The following is a 16,812-nucleotide window of genomic DNA, read 5'->3' as shown; positions in this document are numbered from 1 at the left end:
CTGGGGGCATATAAGGTTTTCATTGAAAGCTCTGTCGTAGAAATTTGAAAAAGGGTTAATTCGATTTGAAATTCAAAGGGCTAGTGCCCCTTTTAATAGTCGAAAGTCATTTGAGGGCAATTGGCGCCCCTCTCACGCCCATCATTTCCCCAAACACATCCAATACAAATATTTAGATAGCCATTTTGTTCAATGTAGTTAAAAGGTTCGGAAATTATGTCTTTGAGGATGACAACTCCCTCACAGCCTTCTGATCAAGGGTTGTAAGTAATGCCCTGGGGCGTATAAGGGGTTTATAGAAAGCGTTGTCGTAGAAACTTCAAAAAGGGCCCTTTTTAATAGTCGGAAGTGATCGGAGGGTAACTAATCCCCCTCTCACGCCCGCCATTTCCCAAAACACATCCAATCAAAATTTTGAGAGAGCGATTTTCTTCAATGTAGTTGAAAGTTCTGGAAATTAGGTCTTTGAGGATTACAACCCCTCCCCCCAGCCCTCAGGGCAAAATTTGTAAGTTATGCCCTAGAGGAATATAAGGTTTTTATTGATATCTTCGTCGTAGAAACTTCAAAAGGGCTCATACGATTGGAAATTGAAAAGGCTAGTGCCTGTTTTAATAGTTGAAGGTGATTGGAGAGCAACTAATGCCCGTCTGACTCCCACCATTTCCCCAAACACATCCAATCCAAATTTTGATATAACTATTCTGTTTAACGTGGCTGAAAGCTCTTAAAATTAAGTCTTTGAGGATGACAACCCCTTCACAGCCCTCAGGGCAAGGGTTGTAATTTATGCCTGGGGGCATATAAGGTTTTTATAGAAAGCGTTCTCGTAGAAATTCAAAAAGGGCTCATTCTAATGGAAATTGAAAGGGCTAGTACCCTTTTTAATAGTCGAAAGTGATTGGAAGGCTTGACATTTTTATAGTAAAGATCGATGTGGGTACAATGTATTATTATTTTTGTCTTTTTTTGTTTACACCAGAGCACTTCGTATCGAAGGAAATGTCTTAGGAACTTCGGAAAGGGCTCATTCGATTGAAAATAGAAAGGGCTAATGCCCTTTTCAATAGTCAAAAGTAATTGGAGGGCAACTAGTCCCACTCCCACCCTCCCATTTGCCGATTATGTCTAAAAACTAAATGTTGCCACAAGATTAAATCAAAATGCACTGTGTTAATGCTAATTTGTAATAAGGCGTCTCAGCAGTATCTCAAGAACGAGTTAGGGTATTATGTTCAAACTTTTGGGGCTACTTCTGCTCTTAAAATTTAACCAAATCAAAATAGCGTAAGCGTATCCAAGCTATCAAAGAAAGCAAACAGATTTTCTTGCAAATGGTATCAAGTTTACAATTTCAGGTTAATTTGAGGAGATATGAACCAAGATTAAACACTACTATTCGTGTCCAGATTTTTAAAAGGGTGTATGTTGTTAAAAATTGCTGAAAGATTTGCCCCTTCTGAAGCCTATTTCTGATTCTAGTTGGGAGGAAAGGGCTAGCTAAGCCGGGAAATTTCCACGGCGGTGGTGGACAGCCAGGCAATGAGGCTTGACCCTCCATCCCTAGTCAGTATAGGAAATCCACTAGCGCGCCTCAAAGTGGTGAAGGGGTGTAAACATCACTGAGCTCTACGCCGAGCAAGGTGATGGCCAACGCGCTTCGGGTGACTGCAAGACTGGGGACCTTGTGGTGTACCTTATCCCCAAGAAACGCTCAATGATGATGACAAATATGATGATGAAAAGTTTGGCTACGGTAACCCCAGTATTATGCGATGTGACAAGAATGGCGTTCTCGTCAAAAAGTATGCTAGCTACCGTCCTATCAAGAAGACAAGGCCTGAATATCGGCTGCTGGAACCTATGCTCGATTAAATGTTCATTGACACGAGCTTCTGTAGCTGATGAATTTTACCTTTATAACCTTGATATTCTGTGCGTCTCTGAGACGAGACTTAATGGACGTAACATCTTGACCCTTGAATCTTCGGCTGGGAAGGCGGTCTCTTTTTATAACTCGGGACCATTAATCGTACGGGCAAGATTTAAAGGTCGCACGAACAATCTGACTGTCCTTAGTGTTTACGCCCCAATAAGAGATGCCACTCAACAGCAAAAAGATCAGTTTTACAGTGACCTGCAGACAGTCATTGATAAGACTCCCCGGAAAGATATCCTCCCAATTGGAAGCGACTTCAATGCCAGAATCGGCGGAAAGCTGAATAACTCGGAACATGCGATCGGCAAGCACGGCCTCGGAGACAGCTGCACAAATGGAAACAGGTTTTTGCTGTTCGCAATGCAGAACAATCTTGCTGTGGCCAACACCTGGTTTAGGCACAAGCCGTGTCATACGTATACATGGGAATCCCGTGGTGGAAGAGTAAAGGCCCAAATAGATTATCTCCTAGCATCCCAACGATGGAAATCCATGGTGTTGGACTCGAGAGTGCACAGAGGTGCTGACACGGGATCAAAAAATGAATCTGACCACTTCTTGCTGAAGATAAGGCTAAAGTACAGACTTAGTTCAAGGAAGATTACTATGCCGAACCAGAAAATAGATGTGTCGAAGCTGAAAGTAGTTGAGTACCGAAGAGCATTTGTCCTTGAACTTTCAAACCGCTTCGCTGTCCTTCAAGATGACACCGAGAAGGCAATCCTGACTGATCTGTGCCCCAAGATAAAGATTAAAAAGAAATAGAGCAAATTCAAGGACCACATCAATGAAGCTGCCTCAAACATACTTGGGTTTGTCAAGCGTAAAACCAAGAAATGGATCTCAGAAAAAACACTCAAAGTCTTTGCCAAGAAAAAAGAAATGACCAACAAGAAGTCCCCCACATACAAAGTGCTACGACAAGAATGTCACAAATCAGCAAGAGCTGACATAAAAATCTACTGGCCTAATGTTGCCAGTGATATGGAAAGAGCCGCATCACGGAATGATACACGAAAACTCTATCAGATACTTGGAGAATGCACTGGGAAGAAGCAAACTACCATCCCCTCGCTTAAGGCGAAGGATGGGAAAATAATCACAAGCAGCGAGGAACGTATTGAAAGATGGCGAGTTCATTCCCAAGAACTATTGAGACCAGGAGACAATAGTAATCGAAAGCAACCACTTACAGCACCGCAGAACCCCCCGCACAACCAGGCTTATGAAAATGTATGTGCGGACCCACCGTCCAGGGATGAAGTAATTAAGACGATGCAAGTTTTGAAAAACAATAAAAGCCCAGGAATAGATAGGATTCCTGCCGAGTTACTGAAATCTCTCCCCGAGGCGGCGGTGGATGAACTTCATAGCGTGATAACCGAAGGCTGGGACAATGAATACATCCAAGATGACTGGAAGACCTCAATAATTGTCCCTATCGTCAAAAAAGGAGACCGACTGGACTGCAAAAACTACCGAGGTATATCCCTTATCCCCATTGCTGCCAAGCTGTTCGCAGTCATACTTTTAAATAGATTCAGAGACACCAGGAACAGCCAAACGCGACCCAACCAAGCAGGATTCAGGCCGGGTATGGGTTGCTATGACCAGATTTTTAGCTTGCGACAGATACTTGAACACCGGTTTAAACAACAACAGGAAACAATCTAAATCTTCATAGACTTCATTACCGCGTTTGATTCGGTCCATTGTGATACAATATGGGAGGCAATGAGAGAGGACAGTGTGCCTGAGAAGATCATTTAATCTTCTCAAGGCATACTATGCTGAAACAAAGGCCCAGGTAAGAGTTGATGGCGATCTTTCAGATCTGGTCCTGATCGAGGAAGGTGTACGTCAAGGCTGTGTCCTTTTACCAACTTTGTTCAACTTCGTCATCGATTGGATCTTCAGGGTTCTGGACAATTATAAAGGCGTTGCAGTGAGCCCGTCCTTCTCCGTCACAGATCTTGACTGTGCTGACGATGTGGACATGCTTGCTGAATCCGTTGCAGAAGCCCAGGCTATGATAAATGACTTGGCAGTCAAGGCACTTTCGACTGGTCTCCAAATAAGCCTTCCGAAAACAAAATCCATGCGAACAAATGGGATGGATGAAACCCCTGTGACCCTAAATAGTAATCGGATAGAGGATGTCCGTCGTTTAAATACCTCGGATCGATGGTAAACCCTACCGGCGAACCTTCAGAAGAAATACAGACCCGCATATCGTCAGCCTTGAGTGTCTTCCTTCAATTACGGAAGTATCTCTGGAAGCGGAGCGAAATATCGCTACGCACAAAGCTCCGAGTGTATGATGCTATGGTTCTCTCTGTCCTCCTCTATGGATGTGAAACGTGGTCACTTAAAGCAGCCGAAGAGTTGAGCTTGAATATATTCAACCACAAATGCCTGCGCTATATCCTGGGCATCCGCCTCTCAGATAGAATCTCGAATGAAGAAGTAAGGAGAAGATGTGGGGATCGCCCACTTGTCTCTGACCCTGTTACGCATAGGAGACTGAGATGGTTTAGCCAAACAATGCGCAGACCAGATGACCATATAAGCAAAAAATGCCTCAAATGTCTACCGCTACCTGCATGGAAGAAAAGGGCAGGAGGCCAAAAGAAGACGTGGTTAGCTACAGTTAAGTCTGATCTGGAGCCAATCGGAGGATTCCGAAAATACGGCCGTCACTGGGAACGCCAGTGGCTGGAAATGGAGGAGCCCGCCACCCTCGAGCGAAACCTATAGAAGGAGACATGTCGTCATCTGCTGGACACCACAATGAGTCTGGATGCGGCTTGAACGTGTAACAAGTACAAGTAAATAAGTACAAATAGCAGGCCAAACTATAAAGTCATAAAAAACGAAAAAATTTAAAGAATTATATTCTTTTTCCCTGAATTGACTATGTCAATACAAATCGAACAGAAATTAATTAAAAAAACTTTTTCCATAAAATAAGTTTTTTTAAAGAAAAGTAAAGAACTCCCAAAAATGAAACCCAAAACGAAGAGAAATTACAATAAATAACCGAGTCAAACTCAAAAACGAGCAGAAATTAACGTGAGTAGCAAAACCCTTATGCCTTCCCAAGGCCAGAACATAATTATCGCTTTACTGAAAAAAATAAAAATGAATGTGCATTGTCAGTTTAATATACATATACTGATATTTTTAATAGTCAAAATGTTAATATTATTTTGTTTATTAAAGTTATAAAAGTAAAAACATTAATATTTTTTTCAGTAAAGTGCAAATTATGTTCTGGCCTTGGGAAGGCACAGGGGAATTGAGCCCTACTCATGTTAATTTCTGCTCGTTTTGAGTTTGACTCGGTTATTTATTGTAATTTACAGTTTGTTTCGGGTTTCATTTATTTATCGATGCTGATTTATAGTAGTTTGACACTTGGTAGATCATTTGATTTTATTTTTGCTCATTTTTGGGTCAATGGAGTTCTTTACTTTTCTTTGAAAAACTTATTTGTGGAAATTTTTTTTTTTAATTAATGTACAATAAATACTGCCAGTTTACCAGGGCCGGAAAAAGGGCGATTGAAACGACCGGGCTCCGCGTTTGAATAGGCACCGCGCCACCATCAAAATGAACAATTGACTTTTGAAATTGTGAAATGTTCTTAACAATTCCAGCAGGCGTTGCTTCTGGGAAAAGATAGTTTTCCAGGCTAAAACCAATAAAAAAAGAACTCTGTGATATCAAAAATAAATCAGGATAGACTAAATACAGGATAGACGGGGATACATACCCCCCCTAAAATTCAGAAAATGTGTCCCATAGGGTCGACATTCTTATAGATCTTGAGTAATACAATAACATATTGTACGCTATAAATCTTATTGTGATTAGGATAAAAACTGAACCATTTATTCATTTTATAAAATAAAATTTTGAAGCAAAACTGTCATAAAAGCTAACCAAATTCATTATATAGAAGTTATATCTAAAACGGAAATCAACTATTACAGACTTTTTTACGAAGAAATAGTTGGTTGATGGCAGACCTTGGTTGGTTAATACAAACCTTAATTGGAATAGTGTTGTGACGTTGTATTTATAGTCTCAGAAACTTTATTTATAGTCTCAGTTGTTGTGAAGTGTAGTGACGTGTATTTTATGGTATTTGGGTGTTTTAGTCGTAGATGCCTTTATTCTCCCTTTATAGGGGAGATAAACTCTGGCCCTAAGGTAATTAAACTTTGGTAGCGTGGCTTAGGCTATGACCGAACTAATGAGGCGTACCGACTGGGTATGTTCGAGGGGCTAAAGGTAGATCGTAGAGAGGTTGTCTAAAATACAATACTTTTATTCAATTTACCCATAGTAATTACAGATATAGATATGCTACTGGGACTGGCTGCCCCAAGTAGACCACAAGTCTCAAAAAACTACAATAATATATAATAAGATACAGACACTTACAATGATCCGACAAGATCCCAAGGTATTTCTAATGAGAAAATAAACGGGCAGAGGTTCACCCTGCAAGTCAATAGGTCTCTCTTCAGTCTCAAAAATCGGGGTATATGTATGAAATACTAACCACGTCCTTCCGGTACATTGACGCATTTAGCCAGGAAATTGGTTATTGAGCAAGTTCCCTCCAAGCCCACACATTCTACGATTAGTATCTTTATCTTAAAACGTGGTATTTAGAAACTTTTTTTTTGCCTCTTAATATATTTTTATTCAATTAATAATTAACTAAATTAGAAAGCTTTACCAGAGTACTCCACATTTAAAGAAGAATTGTCACAATTCTCAATCTTTTTCTCTGAAAACCATTTAATTTTGCTTACAACTATAAAGATACTATCTCTGGGTCAATATTTGCATGTACTATCCGAGTGCTTCCTTAAGGTTTTGTTTCTGGTCCAATATAGGCACTGTTATTATTGGTCGAAAGATTTAATCTCAAAACTCCTCGTCGTTTCCTGTTTTATCTGTCTCTAAGGCTGAAAAATAAACTTTTTACCCTTTTTATATTCATCTTCTGTTTCAACTTGACCCCAAGCGGCTTAAACATTATATTATTGGCTTTGCTTAAATTAGTTTTATATTAGAAAAGTTTTATGAATTTTTTTTAGTTTAAATTTAATTCCCATTAATAATTTAATTTATTTGTGTGATGTGGTTAATATACCGTTTATTTTTCCTTTTTGAATTACCTTGGATAAATTACTTATAACATTATTGATTCTTAAATTTTCACATATTTTTTCAGCCAAAGCATTTTCACATATTTCAATAACATAAGCCATTTGGCTATGTAGCACATTTTCTAGGCCTAAATTAAGTTCTGATTTTATCTTACTTTTGATGATTTTGTATCAAAGTCTGTAGTTTCCAAACATCAGTTGATCAAGTATGGTTTGGTTTCTGATGGTATTAGGATATAATTGAACTGGCTTTGAAATTTGCTACTTTCCAAAAATGCGTCAAAGAAATGATTGAGAACTGGATCCAAAAGGATGTTATGAAAAATTTGATTTCCAAAAAAAAAAAAATATATCTAAGGCTGTATCTAAAATAAATATTCACATTAGTATACATATAAAGCATATATTTTGACAAATATAGTAGAATGAAACACTCAATTTTTGTATATATCAATGTATTTAAAAGTAAGTTACTTTTAATTACTTTCTCCACTTTTTTAATTACTCCAAAATTAATATACAGCTTAAATCGAAGCATTATGATTCTTGCTGGATTATTTTTTCAAACTTAATACTAAACGGATTATTTCACAATAAAAATTATTAATACGTTGACTCGAGGTCAAACATTTACATATAAAATTAAATCTCTAGTTAAAACTTAAAGTTAATAAAAATATAGTATATATATACAAGCATTGTGTAATAACTTACACAAGTATTTAAGTCGCAAAACTAGATATGTTATTATACTATTGGTTAAAACTTAAAGCATTTTTAAAAACAAAACACGGTATAGACTAGTATTGGAATTAATTCCAATTATTGTTTTGTTAATTGCTTATGAAGTATTAATGTAGGATACTTCTTGATTGATATAAACATAAAAAAACCAAATACACAACATTTAATTCACTATATTCACATGGATAGTTTAGTATATATATATATGTATATATATATATTAACAAAAGTTATGTTGATACATAACTTAATTGTTAAAAACAAATAATAATTATGTACTTTCATAATTTATTTAATCACTGCAATATTTATTCGCTGTACAACTTTTAAATAAGTCCGTCAATACTTTTATTTGATAAGTCCTAACTGTAATTAAAATATTTACAAAACAAACACAACTCCAAGAAATAGATTTATGCACTATAATTGATAACTGTGATTAGCCTCTATATAAGGGCTTGGCAATATTTCATATAACATAACTTTTCTATTTACATTTCTGTAATAATTTTTTTTTTTACAATTCTCTGTTTATAAAAGGTTTTCGAAATATATTTATAACAGTAGATATTTTCTCAATTACATTTGTTACAACTATATAACTTTTCCCATATACGACTATATACATTTTGTTTTAAAACTTTGGTTCTATTTTGAACCCACTTGTGTCATTAACTGTCATTAGCTTATAAGCCTGTTTGTTTATTCAGACTTTTAAGCTTTCTAATTCTTTTCAAATTTTTTTTTTGTACTTGAGACAGTTTTATAACGGTTTTGTCAGTAATCTCTCTTTTTTTCAGCTTTAATGTCCTTTTTAGATAAAATTCCATTTACACCTTAGATCTGATAAGCTAAAAAATTTTTGCTGTTCATCTCATAGCTATTATACCATTATCAAATGACTTTGCCTATACTCTGAAGGTTTGCTTACCAGGGCTGCCTTCTGGTAGCTCCTTATAACGTTTCCAGGTTCTCTTGTCATCAGCTACAACTAAAAGGACTATTATGAACCTACACACACAATAATTAATTATCTATAGTATTGCCACACTTTTTGATTTGTTGCCACAATTTTCTCTTGGGCTATTCTTTTATCAGAAAAGTGGCCCTTCTGCAGAAAAAATACCTGGCCTTCATGGCACACAGTAATTTGTAACACACATAACACACAGTAATCATGGCACACAGCTCTGTAGTATGAATGCTACTCATTTTGTACTTATTTAGTACATTTTTCGTAGTAGTTTCGTTCAGTAAGTTCACTAAGTGCGTATAACAGAGTTTAACTGACTCCATTCAGTTTCTTTTCATTGTTAATTTTGTCTGGCTATATTTTCAACTTGAACCCTTCTCTTTTTTTCGATTTTTTACTTCAATGAAGCCTAAGGGTTTTTTTCAATTTTTTATTCCGTTTTTTTTTAAGTAAGATAGGTATTTTCTAAGCTTATCTTGATATGTTTCATGTTTTATTCAATAACTTTTACAAGTTATTATACTAATTGCCCGTCTATGGTCAAATTCATTATCCCTTTATTTTTAAGGGGTGGGGGGGGGGTGTCTAATTTTTGCAACCTGTATTTTTTTAAATTATTCAAATTTTTTCTTCGAAAGTTTTTGGGTTAGAAAAGTACTGTAGTTTTTCTTAGCTTTTTTTTTTTTTTAACACTTTTAATTTCGTTTTGCCCCGCATTTGCTATTTATCATTTATATATAAAAATTTAATTTTTTACGATATACTGATTGCCAATTTTATACTAGCTTTAATTACTATTTTATTTGCCAAAGAAAGAGAGGCAATAATTCCCTTGCAAGGCTAAATAGCTTTGAATTCGGTACTCATTATCTGCGGTTTATTGATAAGCTTGAATCTGGGAGAATTACAAGAATGAATTTCTGTTCATTACTGCGAGTTTTTTTTGTTGTGAAAAGTTATATTTTATTTTCAAAGAAAAAGTGGATACTGTTTAGTTTGTGTTAGGGTTCAACGGATTGGGATTTGGGTGTTTTGGCTGGCACAGGTGAAAACCAATTGATTAAAATAGGATTCTTCTATGCAAGTTCGTTTTCTCAGATCCAAAACATTGCTAGAGCTAAAATTATTATCTTGAACTACTGTGGTTTGCTTGTGACGATGAGGTTTAGCTTTTGGTTTATTTTTAATGGATTTTGTCCTTGATTTTTACCTCCTGGTAAGTTTTTAGGTTATAATTTATTTTTTTATCGCTTTTCGTTTCTTTTACCTAGCACTCTTTTTGCTTTCTAAGCTTATTCTAAGTTTTGCTTAAACCTTTATAGCGGAAAAAGCCTATGGCTTTTTCTTATTTGGAAAAGTAAGAGACGAACTTCGAAGAGTCAGGCAGCTAACTAAGTCTAATGTGTGCCATGGTTTGTTCTTTATTAGGTTTCAGCCATCTCTACAGTCATGATACTGATAATCCATGATACATGATACTAATAATTCCTATTTACTTTTCAGTTAACATGGGCTAGATGTCGTTCTTTACTATAAATTTTAATTACAAAAGGTTTTAAACTCCATTAATTTCCTTTAAAATGAGCCATTGAACAACTCACTACGATGTTCCAGTGCCAAGCTATCTGTGGTATTACTAACCTATACTATAGTTAAGTGGCGTATAAAATTTAGTATAGGCAAGAGGTCGTTCTTTATTATAAATATTCCATTGATCGTCTTTTAATGTAATACTATACAGTTTGCTACTACGAACTGTTTGATTATAACTTGTAGCTTATTTATACTACCATGTAGGTTTCTGCGGAAATTTCTTCTTTTCAAAATTAAATTAGTTACTATGGCCTAGAATTCATTCTTTACCATAATGAACCATATCAGTCCTTTATATAAGCTTTACTAACCTATTCTATAGTTAAGTGGCCTATATAATTTAGTATAGGCAAGAGGTCGTTCTTTATTATACTTTGTAAATTGAGAAACATTTTACGAATGTTTTACTGGGATTACGAAAAATATACAAAATTACAGATTAAAATTCTCTCTAAAAGCGCGGATTGTGTTGAAAAGTCGGCTAGAAAGACTTTGGCAAAATTTCATAGTAATATCCAAAAGAAATGTTTTATGTTTAATTAAAAGCTTACAACTTGGTCGAGGCCGAAGGCCTCGGCCGAGTCCGTTGATTTTGAATTGAATTTATCAAGTATTTTGCAGTAGGTTGCATAGGTTGTATCAAGACATGGCTAATTGTAGACAGAGAAAAGCCAAGACAGATAGTCCAAGTAATTGAGAGGCAAATGTTTAAATGGCTGGAGCACGGGTAAATGGCAGGAGTATACATGGTTTCGCTTATTGGACATATACTTGTTTGTTAGTTTGAGAAATAAAGATGTTTGAAAGATAACTATTTGAAAGATAAAGATGGCTTTAAACGATTGTTTGTCTGTTATTTCAAGAAAATTTATGGTCCTATGTCAATTCAAAATTCTTGGTCAACCTTCTTAAGACCATAGGCGGATGTGCCTTGTTTGCCTCTCATTACAGGCAATCTACCGGTCTTATGTCAATTTTTGAATTCTTGGTCAGCATACCTGAGAGTCTAGGTAGACATGCCTTTCCCAAAAACTAACAAACAAGTATGTGTCCAATAAGAGAAACCATGCATACTCCTGCCATTTACCCGTGCTGCAGCCATTTAAACATTTGCCTCTCAATTACTTATACTATCTGTCTTGGATTTTCTCTGTCTACAATTAGCCATGTCTTGATGCAACCTATGCAACCTACTGCAAAATACTTGATAACTGCAACTCGTGCCTTGTTTGCCTCTCATTACAGCCAATCTAACGGTCTTATGTCAATTTTTGAATTCTTGGTCAGCCTACCTGAGACTCTAGGCAGGCATGCCTTTCCAAAAACCAACAAAAAATTATGTGTCCAATAAGACAAACCATGTATACTCCTGCCATTTACCCGTGCCCCAGCCATTTAAACATTTGTCTCTCAATTACTTGGACTATCTGTCTTGGGTTTTCTCTGTCTATAATTAGCCATGTTATGATGCAACCTATGCAACCTACTGCAAAATACTTGAAAACTTCAATTCAAAATCAACGGAAGTTATATTTGATTTTAAATCCGGGTTGAAGCAGTAGCTAGCAACCTAGTAAGAGAAGATCACGTCCAATGTTAAGAAATATGCAAAAATGGCAAAAATGCAGTCTGATCTTGGTTTATTGAGAAACATTTTACGTATGTTTAACCAGGATTACGAAAAGTATTCAAAATTACATATTAAAATTCTCTTTGAAAGAGCGGATGCTGTTGAAAAGTCGGCTAGAAATGCTCTGGCAAAACTTCATAGTAATATCCAAAGGAAATGTTGTCAGTTTAATTAAAAGCTTCCAAGGTATGGACTGGCAACATTGGAACAGTTTATAGATGCAATGGAAAATATTCGACAACACAGTGAATATACGGAGGCGTACTTCTTAGAAAATTCGTACATTCATTACATTAAAGGACGATCATTGGAATAAAAAACTTTGTTTAGCTACTTGATTGTTTTAGGTTCTTCTCTTACTATTTCAAAGGAGAAAAAGCCGTAGGCTTTTTCCTGTTTTTAATCAGGTTATTTAGAACACAGAGTGTGAGTTTTCTTGCTAATGATTACAATAAAGAACGACACCTAGCCCATGTTAGCTGAAACTTAAATAGGAATTATGTAATTTCCATCAGTATGATGGCTGTAGATATGGCTGAAACCTAGTCCGGGTTGCAGCGGTAGCTAGCAACCTAGTAAGAGACGATCACGTCTAATGTTAAGAAATATAAAAACCCATAACTCCTAAAAAGAGATTCAGATCAAAATCCGGGTTGCAGCGGTAGCTAGCAACCTAGTAAGAGACGATCAAGTCCAATGTTAAGAAATATAAAAACCCATAGATCCTAAAAAAGGAGTCAGATCAAAACAAAAAGTACACCATTAGAACCGCCTTGTCCGAAACCCCTGTATAGGAAACTTTATGTCATTTGTTATAATAAAGAATGACCTCTTGCCTATACTAAATTTTATACACCACTTAATTATAGTATAAGTTGGTAATTCCACAGGTAGCTTGGCACTGGAACATCGTAGAGAGCTGTTTAATGGCTCATTTTAATACATATAGAACTGAAAACTGATACATTATTCTATATCCGGGTTGCAGCGGTAGCTAGCAACCTATTAAGAGACAATCATTTCCAATGTTAAAAAATATAAAAACCCATAGCTCCTAAAAAAGGAGTCAAATCAAAACAAAAAGTACACCATCAGAACTGCCTTGTCCGAAACTCTTATATAGGAAAATTTCTGTCCCTTGGCTTGAACAGCAAGGGAAATATATTGGCTTGAAAATCAAGAAAAGTGGCAGCTACTACAACATTCTGCCTAAACGGGATAATTTTTTTTTCTTTTTTTCTTTTCCACAGATAGCTTGGCACTGGAACATCGTAGAGAGTTTTCCAATGACTCATTTTAAAGGAAATTAATTGGGTTAAAAATATTTTGTAACTAAAATAAATTATTTCTAAAAGAGAATAAATTTTTCCACTAAAAACTGCATTTTTGATGTCTTTTCATACTGCAGTCTTTTCAAAGATATTTGATTTTTGTACATAACTCATAATCGTATACCAGCGGTAAGATTTGAACCCACGTCTCCGAAGAGACTGGTGGCTAACACCAGCGCCTTGGACCACTGGGCCACACTGCTTGTCATAACTATATATGTGAATCCGGGTTGCAGCAGTAGCTATTAACCTAGTAAGAGACGATCAGTCCAATACTAATTAATATAAAAACCCAGAACTCCTAAAAATAGAGTCAGATCAAAACAAGAGTACATCATTAGAACCACCTTGTCTGAAACACTACTAGATAAATAATGAATGTTTTCATAGTTTTATTAGAGCTATGACGTGAATAGAAAAACACGACATTATTTTGTTATTTCTGATTATAATAAAGAACGACCTCTTGCCTATACTAAATTTTATACGCCACTTAATTATAGTATAGGTTAGTAATTCCAAAGATAGCTTGGCAGTGGAACATCGTAGAGAGTTTTATAATAAATAACGAACTCTTTCCTATGCTAACCTGTATAGGCCACTTGACTATAGTATAGGCTTGTACATTTATATTTAAAGTCAATGTATTATCCGAGTTGCAGCGGTAGCTAGCGACATTGTAAGAGACGATCACGCCCCATAGTAAAAAATAAAGTAACCCATAACTCCTGAAAAAAGATTTAGATCAAAACAAGTATTATACTATTAGAACCGCCTTGTCCAAAACCTCTATATAGCAAACTACCGTCCCTTGGCTTGAATAACAAGGAATATATGTTGGCTAGAAATATAATAAAGATCGAACTCTTTCCTATACTAATATGTATAGGCAACTTAACTATAGTATAGGCTTGTACATTTATATTTAAAGTCCAGATATTAAAAATTCAGAGCTCTGACATTACATTAAAAGACGATCATTAGAAAATAAAACCATTCATGATGTTGGAATTAGTTTACTGCTTATTTTATATAAAGGATCGATTTAGTTCATAATTAATAGGGATTATGTAATTTCAATCAGTATCATGGTTATACTAAAGTCCGGGTTGCAGCGGTAGCTAGCAACCTAGTAAGAGACGATCACGTCCAAAGTTAAGAAATATAAAAACCCATAGTTCCTAACAAAGGAGTCAGATCAAAACAACAAGTACACCATTAGAACCGCCTTGTCCGAAACCCCTGTATAGAAAACTTTCTGTCCCTTGGCTTGAACAGCAAGGGAAATATATTGACTTGAAGAATCAAGAAAATTGACTTTAACCACGTTATTCTCCCCAAACGGGATATTTTTTTCTTCTTTTTCTTTTTTTCTTGTATCCACAGATACCTTGGCACTGGAACATCGTAGAGGGTTGTTCAATAGCTCATTTTAAAGGAAATTAATTGGGTTAAAAACCTTTTGTAACTAAAATAAATTATTTCTAAAAGAGAATAAATTTTTCCACCAAAAACTGCATTTTCGATGTCTTTTCACACTGCAGTCTTTCAAACATAATCGTATACCAGCGGTAAGATTTGAACCCACGCCTCCGAAGAGACTGGTGGCTAACACCAGTGCCTTGGACGACTCGGCCAGGCTGCCTCTCATAAATAAATATATATGTGAATTTGGGTTGCAGCAGTAGCTAGCAACCTAGTAAGAGACGATCAGTCCAATGCTAAGAAATATAACCAAAACTCCTAAAAATAGAGTCAGATCAAAACAAAAGTACATCATTAGAATTACCTTGTCTGAAACCCTACTAGATAAATAATGAATGTCATCATAGTTTTATATTAGAGCTATGACGTGAATAGAAAAACACGAAATTATATTGTTGTTTCTGAAGACGTCATGAAATAATATCATTGCGCTATGACGTCATCATGAAATAAAATCATTACGCCATGACGTCATAATTACTATATAAGAAGCGTCAGAACTGTAAATGTTCTCATTCATAATTACATAATGGTTTCAATCAAAGCAAGCTGCACGCAAGTTAAAAAAACAGTACTACACAAACAACAGAGATAGTATCTTGAAAACAGAAAAGCAAAGGTATTCAACCGACCAGGCGTATCGAGAAGTAAAAATTGAGCAGGCTAGACAAAAGATCAAGGAGCGTTATCACAATGATAAAGATTACAGAGAAGCAGGAATTGAGCAGGCTAGACAAAAGAGCAAGATGTGTTATCACAATGATGAAGATTATAGACATACAAAAATTGAGACAGCCAAACAAAAGTTCAAGGAGAGTTATCACAATGATGAAGATTACCGCATCAAATATAAGAAAAACCAGAAGCAAAGGTATTCAACCGTCCAGGTGTATCGAGAAGTAAAAATTGAGACAGCCAAACAAAAGATCAAGGAGCGTTACTGGGGTGACAAAATCTATAATGAAAAAAATTAAATTCTCTGCGAGGTTGTACCGAAGAACACATAAGGACAAAGGGAAAAATTACATTCAGAAATACAAGAAGATGGCAAAAATGCAGGCTGATCTTTGTAAATTAAGAAACATTTTACGCATGTTTTATCGGGATCACGAAAAGTATTCAAAATTACAGATTAAAATTCTCTTTGAAAGAGCGGATGCTGTTGAAAAGTCGGCTAGAAATTCTTTGGCAAAGCTTCATAGTAATATCCAAAAGAAATGTTGTCAGTTTAACGAAAAGCTTCCAAGGTATGGATTGGCAACTGCGGAACAGTTTATAGATGCAATGGAAAATGTTCGACAACACAGTGAATATATACAATCTGAAAATTAGTAAATAACACAAAACAGCATGTAATTGAATAGCTTAGTTGCCTGATTTTCTGTGGTTTTTTAATTTAAAAAACGAGACAGAGTATAGTTGAAAACAAAGGTGGTAAAAAATTGCTTCGACCTGGATTTGAACCAGCGACATACGTCCATTTGCCGTCCTACGACTCTACCAACTGAGCTACCGAAGGCTTACACTATTATTTGACTAAACATTATATCATGTATATCCGGGTTGCAGCGGTAGCTAGCAACCTAGTAAGAGACGATCACGTCCAATGTTAAAATATATAAAAACCCATAACTCCTAAGAAAAAGGTTAGATCAAAACCAAAAGTACACCATAAGAACCGCCATGTCTGAAACCCCTATATAGGAAACTTTCTGTCACAATTATCCTGGTTGCAGCGGTAGCTAGCAACCTAGTAAGAGACGATCACGTCAAATGTTACGAAATATAAAAACTCATAGTTCCTAAAAAAAGGAGTCAGATCAAAACAAAAAGTACACCATTTTAACCGCCTTGCCCGAAACCCCTTTATGGTAAACTTTCAGTCCCTTGGCTTGAACAGCAAGGGAAATATATTGGCTTGAAAATAAAGA

The 16,812-nt window shown here is 35.8% G+C and overlaps 1 protein-coding gene across 1 annotated transcript; it reads left to right on the top strand.

Moving 5' to 3' along the window:
* Positions 1-1,720: 1,720 nt before the first annotated feature.
* On the top strand, positions 1,721-2,704 carry LOC148947762 (protein CFDP2-like). Its single transcript, XM_089096001.1, has one exon. The coding sequence runs from the start codon at positions 1,721-1,723 to the stop codon at positions 2,702-2,704; it is 984 nt and encodes a 327-aa protein (XP_088952127.1).
* The last annotated feature ends 14,108 nt before the right edge of the window (positions 2,705-16,812 follow it).

This window comes from Artemia sp. Qi Xiang Cuo, chromosome 10 (assembly GCF_049724085.1).
Source record: "Artemia sp. Qi Xiang Cuo chromosome 10, ASM4972408v1, whole genome shotgun sequence".
Lineage (NCBI taxonomy): Eukaryota > Metazoa > Arthropoda > Branchiopoda > Anostraca > Artemiidae > Artemia > Artemia sp. Qi Xiang Cuo.
The sequence above is the reverse complement of the archived record's forward strand: the minus strand, read 5'-3'. Positions and strand labels throughout refer to the sequence as shown.

What these genes read in the sequence shown, in the direction of transcription:
- LOC148947762 (XM_089096001.1), top strand. Translation starts at nt 1,721, where the DNA reads ATGATGACAAATATGATGATGAAAAGTTTGGCTACGGTAACCCCAGTA.